General features: G+C 45.4%; 1 protein-coding gene across 3 annotated transcripts in view; it reads right to left on the bottom strand.

Annotated features, from left to right (window-relative positions):
* Positions 1 to 23,878, bottom strand: part of CSTPP1 (centriolar satellite-associated tubulin polyglutamylase complex regulator 1) — a 133,454-nt gene that overhangs the window by 98,016 nt on the left and 11,560 nt on the right. For 2 of the 3 annotated variants that reach the window (XM_074997620.1, XM_074997618.1), the window contains exons 2-3: positions 20,538 to 20,796; positions 2,474 to 2,576 (exon numbers count right to left, since the gene is read on the bottom strand). In XM_074997620.1, the coding sequence (XP_074853721.1) occupies positions 2,474 to 2,576; positions 20,538 to 20,727 (293 nt within the window). In that variant the 5' untranslated portion in view covers positions 20,728 to 20,796. The remainder of the gene's footprint in view (positions 1 to 2,473; positions 2,577 to 20,537; positions 20,797 to 23,878) is intronic. The other variant, XM_074997621.1, reaches the window with a different exon arrangement.

Genomic DNA, 23,878 nt, shown 5'->3' with positions numbered 1-23,878 from the left:
TTGGTACCCCATCATGCTGGGTCAGGGCAGGCAAGATTCTGCCTGCCAAGCATTCGATTCCTGCCTACAGCCCACCCCACCAGAACCCTCAGGCAAGGAGCAGTGCCAGGCTCATTCCAGCCAATGGGAAGTGAGAGACTATGCTAGAAACAGGGCAGCATGCAAAGCCTCCCCCACCCCAGTTTCCGGTATGTGGCACAGAGAGGCATATGAAGCAGCCAGCCACTTTCAGCAGTCTGAGGCTGCAGCAGGAAGGGAGCCTGCCTGATGGTCCTGCTTAGCTGCTGGCTGGGAGCAGCCTAGTTAAGTGACTGTCAGACAGAGCCTGCTCCTGACATCGATCCCATACCCCAACTCCCTGCCTCAAGTCACCACCCCCTCCTGTCCCAGTCACCACTCAACCCCTCTGCATCACCCCACCCCCAGGTCACCATCTCCTCCTGACCCAGGTCTCCATCCAAACCCTCTGCACCCGTCCACCCCAGGTCACAGCTCCCTCCCAGACCCTGCACACACACCACTACATCCCTCCCCGAGGCCAGAAACTTCTCCTGCACCCATATTGCCCTCTGGATTCTGCACCCCAATCCCCTGCCCCAGGTCAAAACCCCCTTCCCTACACCCAAACTCCCCCTCAGACCCCACGCCCTCTCCAGCACCCCAGTCCCTGAACCTGAACTCCCTTCTGCACCCAACCTCTTTCCCATACCCTGCCCCCTCAATAGAAAACTATGGCCTTTGACCCTTTACCAAAATCTTAGAAGGGCTCCCCTTCAAAAATTATTGCCTACCACTGTGCTAGGCGCTGTAAAGCGCAGAGGAAGGCACAGACATTGCCCTAAAGCACTTGCAATTTAGTATCAAACAAGTCAGAAGACATCTCTGAGGGGCAGAGAAGGGAAGAAGACAGTGACAATTACAAGAATACATGGTCATATAGGTTAACAACATCTACAGACGGATGGTTTTAACCAATGCTCTCTGTAAGCTGAGCGCTGGGTAGCTGCCCAGGAGAGATTCAGGTGCCACCCAGCTGATTAACAAAGCACCCACAACCACTAGCATGTGTTGCTACTGGTGGCAGTTGCACGTAACAAAATGTATTCTGCCCATGGATGGAAAAAATTAGAGGGAACACTGGTTCCAACTCAGCTGGAAGCACTTTTCTTTTTTCCTTTTAGAAACAAAATGTCAGCTGACCTCATCTGTCACTCAACTTAACCAGCATTAGTCAGTTAATTTTTTACTGGTAATAAAAGTGGGTTATGTGGAGGTACATAAAGAGGAAGAATGTAACGGTCAAATATATTTAGTTAATTCCATGTATGGGGCAGTATGGAAGAAAGCAGAAAGACATTTGTGGGAGAAGAGAACACATGCAATTAACACTGGAATCACTGGAGGAACTGGAAAAGGCAAGAAAGGCAATGTATAAAAGAGATGAGAATGTAGGTTGTATGTATCTGATGGGTTGGGTTGTAGGCTTCTTTCCACTCACTACATTGCCTTCAATGTCAAAGGAAAGTCAAGATCAAGAAATTACTTGATCAATAATGTATAGGAGGAATGTGTCCCTTTAAGAAGCACAGAAATCAAGTTTACTGGAGTAGAACAGCTTTACCCTTATTGCACAAAGCTCATGGGAATAAGGGGACTTCAAAGTAGGCGGGGTCCTTCCAAAAAGGAGCCCCGTCGGGACGAGCCGCACAGCGACTAGGCGCATCAATTTCAAAGTGCGGCAGCTGCCCGCATGCTAATGAAGCGCTGAATATGCATTTCAGTGCTTCATTAGTAAACTTCGAAATGGCCATTTGCGTGGCCATTTCGAAGTTTGGGGCTAGTGTAGACGTAGCCTTAAAGATAAGAGAGATAGGTGGATTAATTTGCAAGAGTGAAATGAGCCCTCTTCCTGTAACAGCCAACAGCATGCTGGACTCTCTTAGCATGAATCGTGCACAGGTTGGAAAAAGAAGAGGGCCTGGAGACCTGGCTTGGCAGCTCAGCAAGAATGAGCCCCAAGATATTAAAATGCTACCTTTTCCCTCTGTTGCAAGCCATAGAGTTTACTGCTGGTACAACTAGAGATGACTTCTTTTTTCCTATCTGCAAATGAGTGAATAAATTTAAAAAAATACCATCAAAGGTGGATATTAGATGATGATTCAAATACAGTAGTAAAAAGAGAACAGAAGCCTTATCTATGCCTAATTCAGCCTCAGAATAAGCAAGCACAACTGCTGGTGAAGCCAACAAGAGTTGCCTCTGCTTTTAAATCAAGTCTGATTTTGACCCATTGTCCTGAATAAGCACTTCTCTGAAACATGCTCAGACAGCCCTTGGCTAACCTACTCAAATTCAACTTTCACTGCCACAACATAAGCAGCATGTGTCCAGTGCCATTCTCCATGCACCCTGCTTGCTTCCAAATGCTTCCCTCAGGGTGGTCTTATTGGCAGACTCCTCATGTACTTACTATTCAGTGAAGAATCTGGCAATGCCATACTGACTAATATCTTCTCTGTTCTCCAGCAGCTGGCTCACTGCATCCTCCATGTACGTAAGGACATGTCTCTGAGCTACAAACAGAGAGAGAGAGAAAGAGATTAGCATAGAAGGGGCTTACTTACAATGCCCAGAGCCAGGCCTGGCTATTACTGCTAGGTCTCTTCACATACAGACATCAGAATGAGAACCTCTGCTTGTCTAAGTATGGTTGGTGAAATATCTGACATACGTTCTGCTTCTTCCCCCGTGGCTGTACAGAGTCGCTCATTTATATACTAGTGGCCTTTCTTTAATCTCCCTAGTTCTAGAGACAAAGGGAGCAAAAGAGGTTGCAGCACTGCCAAGTTTGAAACCTTATAACATTAAATGCCTGGTGGAGACCCTCTACAGCCCCCTGAATTCCTCTTCTCTGCTTTGTATTGCAACTTTCCCTACACAGATTATGAACACCATACTGGTAAAGGTCTAGTGATATTGCTTCAAAGCTTACCAAATTCATCCTGTGACATTCTGTACTCTGGGGGAGCACCCTGTAATCCCCATATCCATCATTTATAGATAAACTGGGATATTGCATATAAAGCACGCCATGTGAGGTATCAGGGGAAAAATTAGAACAGTGGGTCTCAGCCAATCATATCTAAATAAGTGTACCTTTATTATATATGGAGTGATGAGATTGTGTTGGCTGGTTGGTACTTAAATATTTTGTAAATGGAGGAATTAGCCAGATATTAGCTCCCCAAAGACAACAGCATGAAAAGCAGCCAATGCCAGGCAGTGTAAAAACAATCAACAGCCATTGTCCAGCAAGTGAGCTACAATTCAATGACTCACCTGCATGAGGCCACACCAAAAGGAGTTACTTAACTTTGCCTGTGGACTCAATATATACCAGACATGCCTGGAAATGTATTTTCCAAGCACATGGTACAAGAGGGTATAAAACAAAACTCAGCAGGCCCATGTTTTCCCTTTCTCCTTCCCACACTTATGCTGCAAGCAACAAGGACATTGAGAAGAAGACTGAAGAAGTCAACAGACGACACTGGCACAGGTTTGTGATACACTTGTATATTAAGGACTGCAATGCCCAGTGGGGTGAGAAAAACTGCTTCATCTAGTTGTTGGTGTCTAAAGGGGATAGGAGTTTAAACCACATGTTTATATATTCTTTTTTCTTTTGGTAACTACTGTAACTCTGACTTTGTGCCTATTGCTTTTAGTCACCTAAAATCTATCTTTTGCAGTCAATAAATCTGCTTAACTGTTTATCTGTATTAGTGAGGTATATCCACTTTCCATTGATGAATCAATTAATAATTTGCACTGCTCATCTTGAGCAGTACAAGATGCAATATTCCTGAAGTGCCAGGCTGAGAGCTGGAGAGGATTTGGCTGGTGCCAGTTTGTGTGATTCATGCAGGGCTCTGGGAGCACTCTAGATGGATGCTGCAGTTCCCCTCTGGGGCCAGTGGAGAGGCATGCTCCTGTGGTGCCAGCTACAGGGCCAAATTAGGAAAGTGATTTTGGGGGCTGGAGCTCCCTTAGCTTGGGACCCCTGGACTACAGCCCACAAAGTCCCTGTGTTCTGGGCCAGCCCTTCCTGGCAGTGAGGACAGAAGGAGGCTCCTAATGCTGTTCTTTCCCCCGGCTGGAGCCACTTTGTGCGTGCAAGAAGCTCTGTCCCCATGCTGCCTGCACCTGGAAGCTCTGACCCCCAACTCTCATTGTCCAGAAATTGTGGCCAATGAGAGCTACAGGGGCAGTGTCTGCAGATGGGCCTGGGGCAGGGCAGAGCCATCTGTTCCCCACAACTAAAGGAGAGCTACACCAGGTAAGAACCCTGCATCCCAACCCAGAGCCCCAGCTCTGAGCCCCTTCCAGCACCCCAACTCCCTCAAGACCCTGCACCCAGGCCCAGAACCCCAACCCTGACCATGCTATACTACCCTAGCTCCCTCCAAGACTTCACATCCCAATCCTGAGCCATATCCAGCACCCTAACCCCTCCCTAGACCATGCACCCTCACCCCAGCCTCCTACCCTGAGCCCACTCCCACACTTCAAACCTCTTGGGCCCAGCCTGGAGCCCAAACGCCTCATCTCCAGCCCGACCTCAGAATCTGCACCTCCAGCTAGAGCTCTCATCTAACCCCCAACCCTAAGTCCCCTCCCAGATTCCAAACCCCTCAGCTCCATCCCCACCACAAACTGTGCATGTGCAAAATGAATTTTGTTAGGTGCATCAATATGGAGGTGATGGGTCACACACCATTTTGGTGCACATAACAAAATTCATTCCACACATGGACATAAAAAAGAGAGGGAACACTGGTACTGAGTGATCATAGTACCTGGCAGGGTTTGCTGCTTGCCACTAGCAAAGGACTGTGAGATAGTCCAGACTGCAGAGTTGTGGGGGCACAATCCCCATTGCACGCTGGAGATCCTGTCACACTTCCCACCTCAACTTTCATGGGCTGTGTGTCATTTTAAAAGCTGGGTTTTTTTAAAAAAAAAATCTGGAAGATAGAAATCAAAGCACTTCTCTCCCCATGAAAGCACTGAGGGGGAGTTCTCAGGATGGCAGGTAGGGAATTGGATGCAGTGGTGATGATATCCATATAACTTGATATGTGTTGGCTATATCATTAACAAAAGCATACTATGTGTTGGTGATAAACAAAGGGGGGCCCAGACAGCTCAGTACAATAAGTTAACTATTCCACTGCTTTCCCAAAGGATGTGGAGAACACAAGCAGAGAAATAGCATGTCTCTGTCACTCAGTCAGCCTCTCTGAGGTTGGCTAGAAGTGAGAGAGCAGCAAAAAGCCTGGACTGATGCTCCAACTCAAAGAGGCAGAGTTGCCAAATCCATGAATTCCACAATCAGGAGACAAACCACAACAGAGTAGAACCATTCCCAGCCTGAAGTGCACATGAACCCTAATCCAAATACACCCCCACACAACACCACTGCAAGTATCAACGCATCCCTGAAAACAGCCAAAAAATATCCTTAGGGAAGGAATGGCAGAAGCTGTGCTTGCTCTTTACCAATCTGTTCCAGACTCAGCAGCATCACTCTTTAACCAGCAACCAATCTGCTTCAGAACCACATCAGAGTGCTACAATCCACTTTGTTTTTAAACCCCCTGGTGAGCACTGACCATGCCCCACAGACACTGGGTGCATTTCATCCTGGTGTGGGGCAGGTGGAGCTCATGAGAGACCTGAAGAACAAGATTGTCAATAGGTACAATGATTAAAATCTCACATTAGCACAAACTGCAGTTAGGGGATTTCTCTACCTATAACACTTTTCAGATTCAGTACTGTTCAACGGTTTAAGCATCCCCTGAAAAATACCTCGCAGCTGATAGCAAGATAGTGAGCTAAAGGTTCAAAGATAAAATTCTGGCAATAAAAGATACAGGGTGTAACTCTAATTGTAGCAATGCAAAGGAACACATTTTAATTTATGGTAGTGATTAAAGAAAAATAGCACCACGCACCTGTGTCCCCTGAGGGAGGAATGAGTCCATACAGGTCAGTCACACTCTTAAGACAGCAGTAACAGCAGCAAAAGTGTGTTTGTTGTTTTATCCCATTCTAATCCACCCTCTTCACTATGGCTATGTCTACACTAGCCCCTTCCTTTCGGAAGGGGCATGGTAATGAGCGAGTAGAGAAGATGCTAATGAGGTGCTGCCATGAATATGCAGCACCTCATTAGCAGAATGGCAAAAGGACGCCCTGGGCTTCGAAAGCCACGTCTTTCTATTAGGTTTTAGGAAGGGGCTTTTGAAGTCCAGTAGGTCCTTTCAAAAGGCCCCCGCCTACACAGGCAGCATGTTCGAATCACATGTGGCTGCCATTATGCTAATGAGGTGCTGCATATTCATTGAAGTGCCTCATTAGCATCTTCCCAACTCGCTCATTACCATGCCCCTTCCAAAAGGAAGAGGCTAGTGTAGACATAGCCTAGGTGTCTCATCTTGTGCTCACAGACCATCTTCCCAGACACTATCACACTCTCCCTTGTATGAGCACCATACAAATATTAGTGAATTCCTACCATCCACAATCAATCCTTCATGAGATTTGATGCTTACCTGTTCTGTTCATTACTCTGGGACACCTGGCATTGGCCACTGTCAGAAGACAGTGTACTGTGCTAGGTGGACATCTAATCTGACCCAGCATAACCATTCTTATGGGATGGAAGGAGTTTGTCGGCAGCTGCTCCTATGTCTGAAGTAACTCGTCATATTTAAAGGGGCAATGCCAATCTCTGTGACTCAGAGTACGTGTGTGTCACTCTCACACTCAGTCTTTCACACTCAATTCCCAACCCAATGGATACTTTGTGTTGTTTTTAATTATTCTACTTTTTTCAAAGTGTATTTTATGTTTTTCATTAGTCTGTACATTTTATAATATTTATTTCTCTTATGCTTAAATTTAATTCTTTGAGTTGTGAGTTCTAAAATGCCTAACCTGTCATGGCTGGAGTCTTTATCCCAATGATAAGTTTTAAAAAATATGTATTATATCTAGGGTTTGGATTTCTACTGGTGGCACAAATGTGCACATTACCTTGATATTGATGCACATAAAATTAATTCCCTCTAATTGTTTCTGTCCACATGTAGAATGCTGGCTGGGAGGCTCCCGGGATCAGCCTCAATCTGCTGGCAGCTCCTGTAGCGAAACTGGGGAATCAGCCAAAGGAGACTAGTGTGGGGATTCCGGTGGGGAGGGGGAAGCACCAGTCATGTGCCCCCTTGCTGCCCATGCCTCACCCTCTCCCCATGCTCTGTCCATGCCTCACCCTCTCCTCACCCCCCACCCCTGTTCTGCCCCTGTCCACTTCTTCCTGTGGAAGCTCATGCTGCGCCACTCTGCATGAGAGCAAGACTGACCTCACAATCCCCAGAAGCAGTTCTGATGAAGAGTGCATGGGAGGGGAATGACACTGGGGGTGCATATGGCCCCCTGTGCACTTCCACACATCACCTATGGAATCAGCTGCCAACAGTCCAACAGGGCTACCGCAGACTCCCTTCTGACTTGGCCCTGTGCTGCTCCTGAAAATGGCTAAATGTTTCTTCAGCTGCTGGGGTCAGCAGGATGGGGGTTTTCCATACGCTGTCCTTGCCTGCAGGCACGGCCCCAGAAGCTCTCATTAGCCTAGAACAGGGAATCCTGGCCAATGGGAAGTGTGGGAGCAGTGCCTGCGGAGCAGGGGGAGAGAGGGAGCACATGGAGCCACCTGTCTTTCCCCACAAGACTCATTGCTGGACACACCAGCAGCTTTTGTGAGTAGTGCAGGGCCAGGACAGGGATAAGCCTCCACATGGAAGCTGCCTGAGGTAAATGGTGTCTAGCTAGACCCCGCATCCTGAAGTGCTGCCCCAGCTCTGAACATCCTCCTTCACCAAAACTCCCTCCCAGAGCCTGCATTCTGAACATCTTCCGTCCCACAACCCCCGCCCCAGGCTCAGCCTGGAGCCCCTTCCATACTCCAAACCCCTCAGCCCAAGACCTGAGCCTGCAACACCCTTTTTCCCCACCCACTACCCCAGCCTGATGAAAGCGAGGGGGATAGCATGATGGGACCTTAGGGAAGGACTCATGGTCAGGGTATTTGGGTTTGAGGTAGATCCTGGATTGCACTTAAATTTTGAAAGGTGACCTTATGCTTATAAAGGTTGGAGGCCACTGTTTTAGAACAAACTGCTGAGAGCATAACAAAGACTCTGTTGCACTATCACACAGAAAAGCCACAATAATAGGAATATTCACGTGCACATTTTACAGACAATGAACAGATATGTTTCCAGGATGGATTGGTTTAAAACTCAACATAATGCTAACCATTATTTAAATTACCAGAAGCATAAAATCTTGATGTAAGTAATCAATTTTAATAGTGCCTTGAGATTTGTAATTTATTTTCCTAAAGAAAGGTTCAGTCTTGCTGTTGGTAATTAAACATGTTGATTTCTAAGTACATATATATAGCCTTTACACTAAGTTCAGTGTAAGGAACAAGAATAATACATTATACCTATCCACATTTATTTAAGCAATTATATAGTTTAATTTAATTTATTCCAATTCTTCATTTTTATATTTTGTGTTGTGTTAGGAAAGGGTGGTGCATTCCTTATTTGCTAAGCTATTATTTTTTTTACTTGTGATTTGTGTCAGACTGTTTGCACGGAAATTCAAATTCAATTAAAATGCATGAAACCAGTATTTTTTATTAGTCAATACAACATTAAAAATGCTGGATACATAAGAAAAATATTTAAATTCAAAATGCTGTGATAAATCATTTATTTATTTACTTACTTACTTGCACTGTAAGTACAGTTAGTGAATTGACCTGATTGTTTCCAGTCACCATGTCTTTCAAGACATTAAAACTAGCAAATCTCACCCTTTGACAGCTGGTTTTTTCATGGACTAAAAGGGGAATGCAAATAATACAATATAAACTTTTCTGCTTTTTCAACTCATAATTGTTTTTTTTCACTTAAACTAGTCATTGAAGAAATGAAAAACATATTCTCTCTTCACTGAAGAACAAGCTACTGCTGTCAAAAGCTGGGTCAGCACTTCTCTAAACTCTAGCTCAAAGGCCTCAAACTCAATTTATCTTAAAGCCAGCACCAGCAGGCATCCCTCTCTGGCAGTGGCTCTGCAGGGACTGGGAATCTCCATATGTTGCTCTACCCCCACCCCTCAGGCCTTCCCCCATCCCTGTCTGCACACCTGGGTGATTTAAAATGTCACAGGCCCCCCACCCCCACCATATCACAGTGGGGTTAGAGCAGCTTCCATCTACTAACTCTGCATAGCTGCTGGCATGTCCCTGTCACTTGGAGGAGGTGTGTGCAGAGCCCTCTCATCCACAGAATGGTTCAGATCAGCAACCACAGGTCCCACACTTCGGGGAGGAGGGGGCACCATGGCAACTGCCTGACTCATCTTAGATACAGGAAGGTCCCCTATAATCCGGTAAGCCTGTTGGGTCCTGGGCAGTCTGGGGCCAGAAGCAGAGGCTGGGCCCCCTGCATTTGCTGTGGGGGTGGGAACCAAAAGGAAGTGGGGCGATGCAGCAGCCTGCTTCACTCTGCCACCCTTTCCCAGGCCAGCCCACTTGCTCTGCTTCCTCACGGTTCCTGCCACCGAGGTGAGTGCAGGAGGCCTCGACCCTGCTGCTACCCTGTGCTAGACCCCCCACCCCCACCCCAGTAATCACCAAGGCCATATCCCTTGTGGGGGAAGGATGCAATGCAGGGGCAGATGGCAGAGCAGTGGGGGAAAAATAAGGACAACTTCTGCCCAGGGCTGCAGGGATTCCCATGCTGGCAGCCATGCATGCCAGATTCTGGAACTACTGAGGGCAGAGATGGCCCAGAGGCCCTGAGTTTGAAACTTCGATTTAGGTCCATGGTTCCCAAGCTTTTCAGCATCATGCCCCCTTTTTTATTTTTGAGAAACCCTCACCGCCCTCCCCTCTTCTTTACCTTCATCCAACCCCCTTAACAAAAAATTAATTTGTAATTTAAAACAAACACAAAAACTTGATAGAAAATTTTGTTTAAAATTAAAAAAATAAGCACAAATAATTTTTCTTGGCCCAAAAGTTTAATACAGCAGTGGTCTCCAATTGTTTTATGTACAAGATCACTTTTTAAAGGCCAGGACAAGCCCCAAGACCCCACCCCTTTCTTGAGTGCCTGCCCTCTACATACCCCTGCTCTCCCTAATTTGCTGTCCCTGGTCCTTACTCACTCACTGGGTTGAGACAGGAGGTACGGGTTCTGTGGTGGGAATGAGGGATTTGGAAGTGGGAATGGGTGAAATGTGGAGTGGAGTGTGGTCAGGTGGAGTGCTTGGGTGCTGAGCAAACCACAGGCTTGTGGAGGTGAGGGTGCAGGAGTTGAGTTTGGGGTGCATGAGGGGCTCAGGACACAGATTTGCAGGGTGTGGATTGTGCAGTAGTGTTGTGGCAGAAGACTGGGGCTGTGAGAGTCTCAGGACAGGAGGTTTCAGTGGTATGATAGGCTCAAGATTGAGGTGAGTAGGGATGCAGAGGTGTTATGATGCTGTAGCCAGATGGGCGCTTGGCCCTGACTGGGGGCCTGTTGGCCAGGGTTCATTTTTAAATAAAATATGTCCAACAAACATTTCAGCATTGTCTTTATTTATGGGATGCGTGGGGAACCTGTACTTGTGGTGGTCTGGGCGAGGGAAGGGGACAGCGTGACTGATACCTGGAGGTCCTGCTGCTTCCCCTCTCAAAACAGCCGGCGCATTTCCTGAAAAGCTAGGTCTGTTGCCTGCCAGTAACTTCCTTTCCCCTACTGCATGCCTGCACAGAGGGTGGGAGAGGAGTGGGAGTCCCGAGTCTGCTGCTGCTTCAACTGCTCATACAGCACACCCTGCTCCTCACACCCCACAGCAGCCACACACTGCCGGAGCGATTGGAGCTGGCATGGAGCTGGGGGTGTGTGACGAAATTCCAAAATGGTTAGAGAAGCAGTGTGACGATATAGAGAGTTATTACTGTGAATGTAAGACCAGGGAGGCATATAAGATGATTAGGAGTATTAATAGGAAGTGGCAGCCAAAGCAGATGGTAATCAAAAGATGAGAACAAAGAGGTGCTCATGAACAAGGAGAAGATTGGTGCAATATCTCGTCCCCCCTGCACAATCTGTACAAAGCACAGTTGGACCTGAGTGTCTCAGAGAGACTGGACTGAAGAACTGAAAGAGACACCTCCACCAAGCATTGACAGCAAGATTGATATTTCAAAGGAGAAAGTAGAAAGGGCAGAGAAATGACTAAACAACAACAAGAGCCATGGAAATGATAAGATTATGGGAGAGATGATTAAATATGATGGAGAAAGTATGATTCAGGAAACAGAACAACTATGTAATATGGCATGGAAAGAAGGGAAGGCACCTAAGGAATGGACAAGATCCATGCTAGTGACAATACACAAGAAAGGAAGTGCACTGGAGTGCAAGAACTACAGAACGATTGGCCTAACGAGTCATCTAGGCAAGGTGTTGATGATGATACTGACAGAGAGATGAAGATCACAGGTAGAAGAACATCTAGTGGATGATCAAGCAGGGTTCAGGAAAGAAAGAAAGAATCATACAGAAGATATTAGCACTGATTGATAGAGAAAGCTCGAAGAAAGAACATGTACACTTGTTTTGTTTATTTTCAGAAGGCATTTGACAGTATAGATTAGAAAGTGACATGGGCAGTGCTGCAATCTTACGGAGTGGATAGCAGACAGATACCATTGTTGAAGGATATCAATGACAATGCAGAGGCAGAGGTGAGAACATGTGGAGAGTTGGGAAGTTGGTTTAGAATGAGTAGAGGTACAAGACAAGGAGATCCGATATCCGCATCTACAGAGAGCGATGGATGAGATCAAGGAAGATGTAGAAGGGACATCTATGCACAGGATAAGAATTAACAACTTGAGGTTCAGGGATAATATAGTTATCATTGAAAAAGATGAGGAGAAGAGTGAAAACAATGGAGGTGCTAAATGACGAAGGGAAGCAGTACGGAGGTTATGAGGATTGATAAACAGAAACAATGGTATTAGGAGATAATGGAAGCAGTACAGAGATTATGAGGATTGATAAACAGAAACAATGGTATTAGGAGATAAGGAAATAGGAAGGAAGATCAGTGTAGATGGGATTGAACTAGAGCACACAGAGAAGTTCATGTATCTGGGGAGCAACATAACATATGATCTAGACTGTAAAAAGAAAATGGCATCTAGAATAGAGAAAGCAAGAGCGAGTTTGAAGGCTCTGGATAAGATCTGGCAAAACAAAGCAATTAGCTGAGGAACAAAGCAGAGCGTCTTGAAAACAGGTTTATTTGGCGGCATGTTTACAGATGTGAGACACGGGTGATAATGAAAGATTTAAACAGAAGAATATTGGCCTTTGAGAGGAGTAGTTATAGAAAGATCACGAGAATAGGATGGATGTAGAAGGTCACAAATGAGGAATTATATAGGAAGATACAGCCAAAAGAGAATCTACTTCAGAAGGTTATACAGCGCATGTTAAAGCTATTCGGGCATATCTGAGGAATGAACGATGAACAAAAAATCAAAGACCCTGATTTTCAGCACACTGGATGGACGATTTGAACAGGAGAGGCAAGCCCCACAGAGAATAGATGATATAGTAGACTAGCTCCGCATGAGTCTACAGAAACTAAGCCACTCTGCACTGGACAGGGAAAGAGGGAAGGAAAATAGTGAGAGAGGCATCACACGCCAACGGGCGCTGAGCCCATGGTTTCTGATGATCATGAATTATAGTCCTGAACATGAGTTTTCACATTTTGTTTTAAATAGGACTATTTAAAACAAATCTGTATTTCATTTACATTAAAAAATCCAATTTAACTAAAAAAAATTGGGGCTTTTTGTGTTTGTTTTTTTAAATCATTTAATTTTATCCACAGATTATTTCTGCAGTGGTCATTTCTCAACATGAGTATATCTTTCCAAAAATTCTTTTTAATTATTTTAAACATTGGTATAGAACCACGTAAACAAAATGAACATGCCTTAAACCAAAATTAACCCACTGTCTACACAGCACCACTCAAAACCCTGTATGATTTTTGAGAGAAATATTTTTATTAATCCTAGTAGCATTTACTGTTAAGGAATGAGGCTTTCCTACTATGTGGCACAATCTGTCAGTACAAAGGGCTGCACCACAGATAACATTACAATGCATAGCATGTGCAACGGCTACTCAAGGAGGTATGCAGAAAGGCTACACAATCCAAGAGTGAAATATTTTTAACACTCAGGATTTCAAAACAATTTGGAACAAACAGTCTAAAGTAACAATCAAAACATTTCTTGCCCTTGAGAAACACTGAGAACAAATACTCCTCCAATAAGACTGCATAACAATTACAAACTATAGCATTTACCCTACTCCAAACCTGCACACAAACTGGTCTGAGGCTTGGTCTATGGTAGAAGATTCTGTCAAATTTATGTGACTTAGGCAGATTTTTCTAAGCAATCAGTACACGCTACAGGGTCCATTCTGCCGACTTTAGGGACTCCTAAGGTCAGCTTTTGTACTCCTGCTTTTCATGAAGAGTAACACCAAAATTGACCCTGCATGGTCCACTTTAGGATAGTGCAGACTGAGTACTGTGAAAAAAAATTGACATACTTGGTCTCCTAGACATCTCCCACTGTGCCCCAATGCAACTACTCTGGTCACCAGTTTCAGCTCCGCTGCTCTCTAGGTATGTGGGAAAGGGCCTGGGAAAGTCTCAATTTTATTTCCTGTTTCACCAGCATGGTGAGCACAGCAGGGAGCACACTCAGCAGCACACCTGGCAGCAGGAGGGATGAGATAAAGCTGTCTGGCCAAACTGCGGAGCAGCAAAATAAATGTGGATATCTAGGGCTAGATCTCACAGGGCCCGATGGAAAAGGGATACAACAGGGAGGGCCAGCAGTGCCATATGAAAATAAAGGAGCTCAGGCAAGCGTACCAGAAGACAAAGGAAGCCTATGGACATTGTGGGTCATCGCTGCAGACATGCCACTTCTAATAATAATAATAATATGTGGAGATACACATCTCATAGAACTGGAAGGGACCTTGGGAGGTCATCAAGTCCAGTCCCCTGAACTCTCAGCAACTGCATGGCATTCGGGGATTGGGGGGAGGGGGGAGAGAAGGAGAGCAGCCGCTGTCTCCAAAACAGTCTGCTGATACGTCCTAAAAGATTTTTCAGGCAGCCTCCAGCAACAGCAGGGAAGACATGGTGGACGAGGAAAAGGGGGACAAACGATAATGGTCATCAAGAGAAGAGAACACAGCCAGGAACTTTTTTAATCTTTAGATCTCATCCCCTCCTCTCAGGATATTTCATAGCAGGACCCCGGTGGCAGGGAAAGCGCACCTCTGGTGAGCGCTCATTTTAATCCTGCTACAAGTCGGTTAAGGTAATTGGATGTCATCTGTGGCAGGTGCTGTACCTACACAGCCCTGGGCCTTGGAACAACTTGTTAATGTCTGGGGATGGAGAGCTGATCCTCTTTGCACATCTTCATAGAGTATCTGTCTGAGAGCTTTATTTCTTCTCACATGGTTTTCGGGGTTTTTTTGTTTTTTTTTGCAGGAGGGGCAGGGAGGGTGTCATCCTTATACTGACCTCCACAATAGGACACCTTTCCTCTAGGCACTAGTAAGTAACCTGGCATCATAGCACTGCAGAGCAGTGCAGCATACTTAGCAGCTTCCAGCCCACATCCAGTCAGCATCCATTCCTTATCAATGTTTATTATTCTAAGGAGGCCAATATCTCTTTGCAACATGGAGAAACCAGGGGAAGAAGCATTAACCTATTGTTCCAGGCATGGTGAAGCAACCTGTGCTAAGACCACCCTCCTCCCCTCCCTTCCCTGGACTCCTGGGGGAAGTAAAACTTTCAAGGTCCCAGCCAAGCGGGGTGGAGAGCACATGGTGACCACAAGAGCCACACACATCCACAAGGAGGAAAGAACTAGCCTCACTGCTATGCTATGTCACCCTCCATGGGCTCCTGGGGAAGAGAGACTTTCACTGCCCCAGCAGAGCAGGGAGGAGAAGAAGGCAGCAACTGCAAGAGCCGAACAGCCCCCATAACACAAGCCACAATGCCATGCCTTGCCCCTCTTTTGGACTCCACTGCCCTCCTCACCACATTCTCGACTCTTCCCCCAATTAGCACCCCAGAATGCATTCCACTCACAGGGATGCTTCTCGGAGGAGAAGGCTGACATTTGCCCCACCTGTAATGACATAATGCCCATACTTACCCACCTTCAAAGCCTCTGCGATAAACTCCTTTATTGTCCCCTGAATAAAAAGCATTAAGCTCAAAATAACAATATCTTTACTGCTTGTGTCACATGGGGAGGAGAGGAGGTTTACAGGCCAGAACATATCACTCAGGGGGCACCTCCTTAAGTGCAAGAGGCATGACTGTCAGGTCACTGGTCATACATAAAGCTGTTTTTCAAAGCCTCCCTGATTAGCAGTGTCCCTTGCTGTGCTCTCCATATTTCTGTGGTGTCTGGCTACTCATAATTAGTGGCCAGGTGACCTGCCTCAACCCTCCAGCCTGGCATGAAATTTCCCCCCTTGCTCTCACATAAGTTATGGTGCACAGAGCAGGATGTCACCATGAGTGGGATGTTGCCTTCGCTGAGGTCTAACAGAGTCAGGAGGCAGCTAATCCTGGCTTTTAAGTGGCCAAAGCACATTCTACTACCATGTTGCACTTGCTCAGCCTGTAGTTGAACTGCTCCGTGCTGCGGTCAAGGCTGACTGTGCATGGCTTCATGAGCCAAGGGAGCAAGAAGTAAGTTGGATCACGAAGGATCACTACTGCCATCTTCAATAGCGATTTTTTGGTCTGGGAAGAAAGTTCCATTCTGCAACTTTCTAAATACACCAGAGTTCCTAAAGATGCACGCATCATGCATGTTTCCCAACCCAGTGAAACAACCCTTGTAATCCACCAATTCCTCTAACAACATGGAGAAATACCCTTTATGGTTTATGTACCCTGTGGCAAGCTGGGCTGGTGCTAAGAAAGGGTTGTGCAACACCTGTGCCAGCACTACTGCTGTCTCCTCCACTTGTGCCTGTAGCCAGACAGACTGCCTGACCATGGATGTTTCTACCCAGATCCTGGTGTGGTTCTGCAAGGACTGTGGCTTGCCGTTCCCACTTACTGATACCCAGGCTGAGGGAAATATTCAGTGTGAAAGCTGCCTGCTGGTGGAATATCTCAGGCGGCGGGTGGGGGGAGCTACAGGAGGAGGCGGCCAGGTTGAGGAGTATCCGAGTCCATGAGCAGTTCCTGGATAGTATTCAGGTGGAGACTGTGGAGGTAACTGTCCCAGTGCACAGGACGGCTGATAAACTACTAGAGGAGGTGGACCAGGGTGGACACTGGCAGCTGGTTACTTCTCGCAGCGGGCAGCATCCCACCCCTGCTCAGAACCCTCCCACCGTGGTACTGGAAAACCATTATGCTGTACTCAATACAGGAGATCAAGAATTACCCCGTACAGAAGAGAAGCCTTGTACCCCCAAGGCTGGGAAGTCTACTGCCACCCCTGCAAGAAGGAAACGTAGAGTAGTGGTGGTTGGAGACGCTCTTCTGAGGGGGACAGAGGCGCCCATCTGTCGCCCTGACATTTCAACTCGGGAGGCGTGCTGCCTGCCAGGGGCGTTACGCAGACATTGTCGAGGATTATCCGGCCCTCTGACTACTATCCCATGCTTCTCATCCATGTGGGCACTAATGATACTGCGAGGTGTGACGCTGAGCAGGTCAAGAGTGACTTCAGAGCTCTGGGGGCACGGGTCAGGGAGTTTGGGGCGCAGGTGGTACTCTCTTCAATCCTGCCTGTCAGAGGTAGGGTCCCAGGCAGAGACAGGTGTATCCTAGAGGTGAATGCTTGGTTGCGTAGATGGTGTCGCCAGGAGGGCTTTGGTTTCTTTGACCACGGGATTCTTTTCGGGGAAGGACTACTAGGCAGAGATGGCATTCACCTTTCGAGGAAGGGGAAGACCATATTTGGACACAGGCTGGCTAACCTAGTGAGGAGGGCTTTAAACTAGGTTTGACGGGGGCAGGGGAGCAAAGCCTGCAGGTAAGTGAAGAGCATGGATACCTGGGAGATGAACTTGAAATGGGAGGGAGTATGGACTACACTGGGAGAGTAAAAAGAGGGCCAGGGCAAAACTGGGAGGCAAGACCAAATCAGTGTCTGAGATGCCTATATACAAATGCAAGAAGTATGGAAAATAAACAAGAAGAATTGGAAGTACTAATAAATGAATACAACTGTGATATTGTTGGCATCACAGAAACTTGGTGGGATAATACTCATGATTGGAATGTTGGTATTGAAGGGTACAGCCTGCTTAGGAAGGACAGACAGGGAAAGAAGGGAGGAGGTGTTGCCTTGTATATTAAAAATGTACACACTTGGACAGAGGTGGAGATGGACGGGTTGAAAGTCTCTGGGTTAGACTCAGAGGAGTTAAAAACAAGGATGAGGTCCTACTAGGAGTCTACTACAGGCCCCCGAGCCAGGTGGAAGAGGTGGATGAGGCTAACAAAATCATCCAGGGCCCAGAATTTGGTGGTGATGGGGGACTTCAACTATCCAGGTATATGTTCGGAAACTAATACAGCAGGGGACAGACTGTCCAATAAATTCTTGGATTGCATTGCAGACAACTTTTTATCCCAAAAGGTTGAAAAAGCTACCGGGGGGAAGCTGTTCTAGATTTAATTTTAACAAATAAGGAGGAAATTATTGAGAATTTGAAAGTGGAAGGTTGCTTGGGTGAAAGTGATCATGAAATCATAGAGTTCACAATTCTAAAGAAGGGTAGAAGGGAAAACAGTACAATAGAGATAATGGATTTCAGGAAGGCAGATTTTGGTACACTCAGACAGCTGGTAGGTAAGGTCCCATGGGAAGCTAAACTGAGGGAAAAAACGGCTGAGGAGAGTTGGCAGTTTTTCAAAGGGACATTATTAAGGGCCCAAAAGCAAGCTATCCCACTGCGTAGGAAAGATAGAAAACATGGCAAAAGACTGCCTTGGCTTAACCAGGAGATCTTGCATGATCTCAAAATAAAAAAGGAATCGTATAAGAAATGGAAACTAGGACAAATTACAAAGGACGAATATAGGCAAACAACACAAGCATGCAGGAGCAAGATGAGAAAGGCTAAGGCACAAAATGAGCTCAAACTAGCTACAAGCATAAAGGGAAACAAGAAGGCTTTTTACAAATACATTGGCAACAAGAGGAAGACCAAGGAGAGGGTAGGGCCATTGGTCAGTGAGGAGGGAGAAACAGTAACAGGGAATTTGGCAATGGCAGAGATGTTTAATGATTTCTTTGTTTCGGTCTTCACTGAGAAATCTGAAGGAATGCCTGACATAGAGAATGCTAGTGAAAAAGGGGTAGGTTTAGAAGTTGAAATAAGAAAAGAACAAATTAAAATTTACTTAGAAAAATTAGATGTCTGCAAATCACCAGGGCCTGATGAAATGCATCCTAGAATCCTCAAGGAGCTGATAGAAGAGGTATCTGAGCCTTTAGCAATCATTTTTGGTAAATCGTGGGAGACGGGAGAGACTCCAGAAGACTGGAAAAGGGCAAATATAGTACCCATTTATAAAAAGGGGAACAAGAATAACCCGGGAAACTACAGGCCAGTCAGCTTAACTTCTGTGCCAGGAAAGATAATGGAGCAGGTCATTAAAGAAATCATCTGCAAGCAATTGGAAGGTGGTAAGGTGCTAGGGAACAGCCAGCATGGTTTTGTTAAAAACAGATCATGTCAAACCAACCTAATAGCTTTCTTTGACAGAATAACGAGTCTTGTGGATAAGGGAGAAGCAGTGGATGTGGTATACCTAGACTTAAGTAAAGCATTTGACATGGTCTCACATAATATACTTATCAATAAACTACGCAAATACAACTTAGATGGGGCTACTATAAGGTGGGTGAACAACTGGCTGGATAACCGGACCCAGAGAGTAGTTATTAATGGCTTTCAATCCTGCTGGAAAAGTATAACTAGTGGGGTTCCGCAGGGGTCTGTTTTGGGACCGGTTCTGTTCAATATCTTTGTTAACGATTTAGATATTGACATAGAAAGTACACTTATTAAGTTTGCAGATGATACCAAGCTGGGAGGGGTTGCAACTTCTTTGGAGGATAGGGTCATAATTCAAAAGGATCTGGATAACCTGGGGAAATGGGCTGAGGTAAACAGGATGAAGTTTAATAAGGACAAATGCAAAGTGCTCCACTTAGGAAGGAGCAATCAGTGTCACACATACAGAATGGGAAAGGACCGCCTAGGAATGAGTACAGCAGAAAGGGATCTAGGGGTTATAGTGGACCACAAGCTAAATATGAGTCAACAGTGTGATGCTGTTGCAAAAAAGGCAAACATGATTCTAGGATGCATTAACAGGTGTGTTGTGAACAAGACACGAGAAGTCATTCTCCCGCTCTACTCTGCGCTGGTTAGGCCTCAGCTGGAGTATTGTGTCCAGTTCTGGGCACTGAAGTTCAGGAAGGATGTGGGGAAATTGGAGAGGGTCCAGAGGAGAGCAACGAGAATAATCAGAGGTCTAGAGAACATGACCTATGAAGAAAGGCTGAAAGAATCGGGCTTGTTTAGTTTGGAAAAGAGAAGATTGAGGGGGGACATGATAGCAGTTTTCAGGTATCTAAAAGGATGTCATAAGGCAGAGGGAGGGAACTTGTTCTTCCTTGCCTCTGAGGATAGAACAAGAGGCAATGGACTGAAATTGCAGCAGGGGAGGTTCAGGTTGGACATTAGGAAAAAGTTCCTAACTGTCAGGGTGATCAAACACTGGAACAAGTTGCCAAGGGAGGTGGTAGAATCTCCATCACTGGAGATATTTAAGAAGAGGTTAGATAGATGGCTTTCAGGGATGGTCTAGAAAGTGCTTGGTCCTGCCATGAGGGCAGGGGGCTGGACTCGATGGCCTCTCGAGTTCCCTTCCAGTCCTACTCTTCTATCACCCCATCACAGTTAGGAATCCCATTGCCACAAAACCACCCAGTATGTCCACGCACTTCCCAGAGTCAGTGTTCTTTCATAGCAGAAGGGTATTGATTGCCTTAGCTACCTAGATCACAGTAGCCCCCACTTTAGACCTGCCCACTCCGAACTGATTGCCCATCGACTGGTAGCTCTCTGGGGTTGCAAGCTTCTATGGAGCTATTGCCACTCCCTTCTGAATTGCCACAGACAGTCTCATTTTGGTATTGCAGAGCTTTAGAGCGGGAGAAGGCAAAGTTCCATGCATGCATAAGACTGCTTTCATAAGTTTTGTAGCCACTGCAGATCATCCCATACCTGCTGAAAAATGTGGTTCCCACCAGCCCAAGATAGTGTCACAGCATTGGAACCAGCATTCCACTATGTACAAAGACTCAAGTGCACCAGGAATCTCCCCATTTCTCCTCTTCAGTGTTCCACACCAGGGCATGTCCTTGTCCTTGTCAGAGTCTTCATCGCTCTGAAGGCTGCTTGAAGCATAATGCATGAGATGCTCATAATACTTGCCACAACAGTTTGAAGCTGGACAGGCTCCACACGAGACTTGCAATGGCGTCTGCATGGATATGAAAAAATGGCACAATCACACTTTTCACTGTTGCTTTCCAAGGGGAAGGCGTGGAGAGAAGTGCACTAGGGGAGGCTGATGAGACAAGCCCAGAACCACCCATAGCCCTTTTTTGTCCCATCAGACACTGGGAGCTTAACCCACAATACAACTGGGCAGCAGGAACTATGGAATAGCTACCCACAGTACATTGCTGACAAAGTCAAAGCTGCTTACCCTAATTGGGATGCACTTCATTAACTTCATGTGCCAGTGTGGACATGCACCCTTGACTTCACAAAGTCAGGTGCTTACAAAACTGACCTTAACAAATTTGACCTAATTTCCTAGTGTAGATGTACTCTGAGGGTCTTCTGAGTTTAGTGTCTAATGTTCTCTAACAGGTCACCCCAGATGTGACAGTAGCACAGCGCTGGCAGGGATGAGACTCTTCTGAAGTACACTACTATGTCACATTACCAATATTAGTACATTCCCTTAGAAAGCAGCACACTGAAGGCCACATACTTAAAAACCTGTCAAAAGTATAAACTAGAAGGTAGGCTTAGTGTTACAATGGATTAATGCACCCACTGTTCAGCACTAGAGATCTGAGATCACATGTACACCAGACAAGTTTGCCCATCTCAGTCTAAACCCCCAACAAGTGTCTGTCCACATGACAGGCCAATGTGTGACTTGACAAAACTGTCAGTTTTGCTCAAAAGAGCAAGGACTGCAATGGTGCCAGAGATAGGTACAGCAAGCAGGTCAACCTTCAGGCACTGGAAAAGTTGTGGCTTAAAACATGAAGAGTCTGCCTGCATTATTAACTGAGTTTGGTCATGCCATGCTAACCACAAATAATAATACTCACAACACCAAGTACACTGCTAATTAGAGTTCTGACTGAACTGTCTCATTAATACCACTCATTCATACTATCAGACAAAAATGACCTCTGACTCAATTAGCTTTCTTTGTTTTTAAAAGGAACAAATCATCAAGAAATCCATTTTCTTATTTTAAAAAATCCCTTCTACACTGCTGTGTGAAGATCCAGCACAAACGATAGGGAAAGTCACTGATCATTCAGAAGAAATAGAAGAACAAAGTATAGTCAAATGCATAAAGCAATGAGTTGAAAAAACAGATAAAAATATTTTCCTTTAACTGCTACCATTTAAAGTAGTAACAGAAGGTAAATAATTTCATACGAATGTGTGGATTTTAAGGTGACAGTCGTTCTTTAAAAGAAAATTCACTCTCAGGCATCAGTCCCTAGACCCATTCAATTAAAAGGTAGGGGGGATATTTTTCTTTAAACTGTGTAGTACGGTGACAGGATTTGAAAAGTAAAGGCAGACATTAAATACAATGATGATGGGAGCCTTAGAAATAAAGTAAGGTAAATAGTTATCTATCAAATCAGAGCATCAGAGAGGTAGCTGTGTTAGTCTGTATCTTCAAGAACAAGATGTCCTGTGGTACCTTATAGACTGACAGATATTTTGGAGGATACGCTCTCATGGGCAAAGACCCACTTCATCAGATCTGATGAAATGGGTTCTTCCCACAAAAGCTTATGCTCCAAAATATCTGTTAGTCTATAAGGTGCCACAGGACTTCTTGTTGTTAACAAATCAGAGTAATTCCAGGGTCAGATTCTTTTGGCTTGGCCTACTCCAGAATGATAACAGCAGTGCAGAAAAAAGAAGAAGGGGAAAAAAACAAGACACCAGGCTCTTAACAGCAAAACCAGAACTTAGAATAACAATGGGCGCTTACCTTCTCACAGGAAGATTTACTGTGTTCCTCTATGAAGAAGAAATATTGATGTTCACATGAACATCTCTTTGGCTACTATTTATGCTTCCTGTATGGGGTTTTCCACCATAACGTTAAAAAACTTTGTTCCAAAGACATATTTAAAATGTGTATATCCAGATTCCAATTGTAATGCAACTGCAGCAGCTGTATTACTCTCCAGACTCTCATAGTTTTCTAGAAAAGGGGGATGAGTAAGGAGGTAGAGCAGGCACAAAGAAAGAGAACTTCCCTATGAAATGCAAACAGCCTTCCCATCCTGAAAATGTAGAACTATTTCCTTCCACCCACTCTGATCTTATCATAGCTGCTATATTCAAGGTTCTCTTGATGCCTTTCCACTGGGATGGTGTCTCCAGTAATGCAACCACAGCTCTGAGATGAAATATGGTCTTGTGGATACAGCACTGGACTAGGACTCAAGAGGCTATATAATGTTGGGCAATTTACTTACTCTTTGCATTTCAGTTCTCTGTCTGTAAAAGGGATACTACTTCATTTTCCCCTCCCTTTTGTCTTTTCCACATAGAATGTAAGCTCTTCCAGGCACGTACCATCTTTTATTATGTATTCATAGAGTGAATATGGATAACCAGTATGCTTTATGCAAAACAGGGCACGTAACCTACCTTTCAAGAGCCTCTGACCCCCTGAATGTATACATTTTATTTGTATGCACATATCTTTCTTGTATGTGAAGTTAAATATAAAGTGTTAACATGCTTATTAACCTAGAATTTCTAGTGAAAGCCATTAGTGACATGTAAGGGGCTTAACAGCCCAGCGCTCAAAGTAACAATCTGTAAATGGTTTTGTTTTTCCTGTAAGCCCAAAATTGTGGTTGATCCTATGAAGACATCAGACCATGCCAACTGGTGCTGAAATCCATCTTGAATTTGACTTTTTTCCCTCCCACTGGAATGGGAAGCATTAAAAGGTTCCCACCCTGGGGAAATTCATAGAATCATAGAAGAGTAGGACTGGAAGGGACCTCGAGAGGCCATTGAGTCCAGCCCCCTGCCCTCATGGCAGGACCAAGCACTTTCTAGACCATCCCTGAAAGCCATCTATCTAACCTCTTCTTAAATATCTCCAGTGATGGAGATTCTACCACCTCCCTTGGCAACTTGTTCCAGTGTTTGATCACCCTGACAGTTAGGAACTTTTTCCTAATGTCCAACCTGAACCTCCCCTGCTGCAATTTCAGTCCATTGCCTCTTGTTCTATCCTCAGAGGCAAGGAAGAACAAGTTCCCTCCCTCTGC

This window comes from Carettochelys insculpta, chromosome 6 (genome assembly GCF_033958435.1).
Source record: "Carettochelys insculpta isolate YL-2023 chromosome 6, ASM3395843v1, whole genome shotgun sequence".
NCBI lineage: Eukaryota > Metazoa > Chordata > Testudines > Carettochelyidae > Carettochelys > Carettochelys insculpta.
This window is presented reverse-complemented; position numbering and strand designations above follow the sequence as displayed.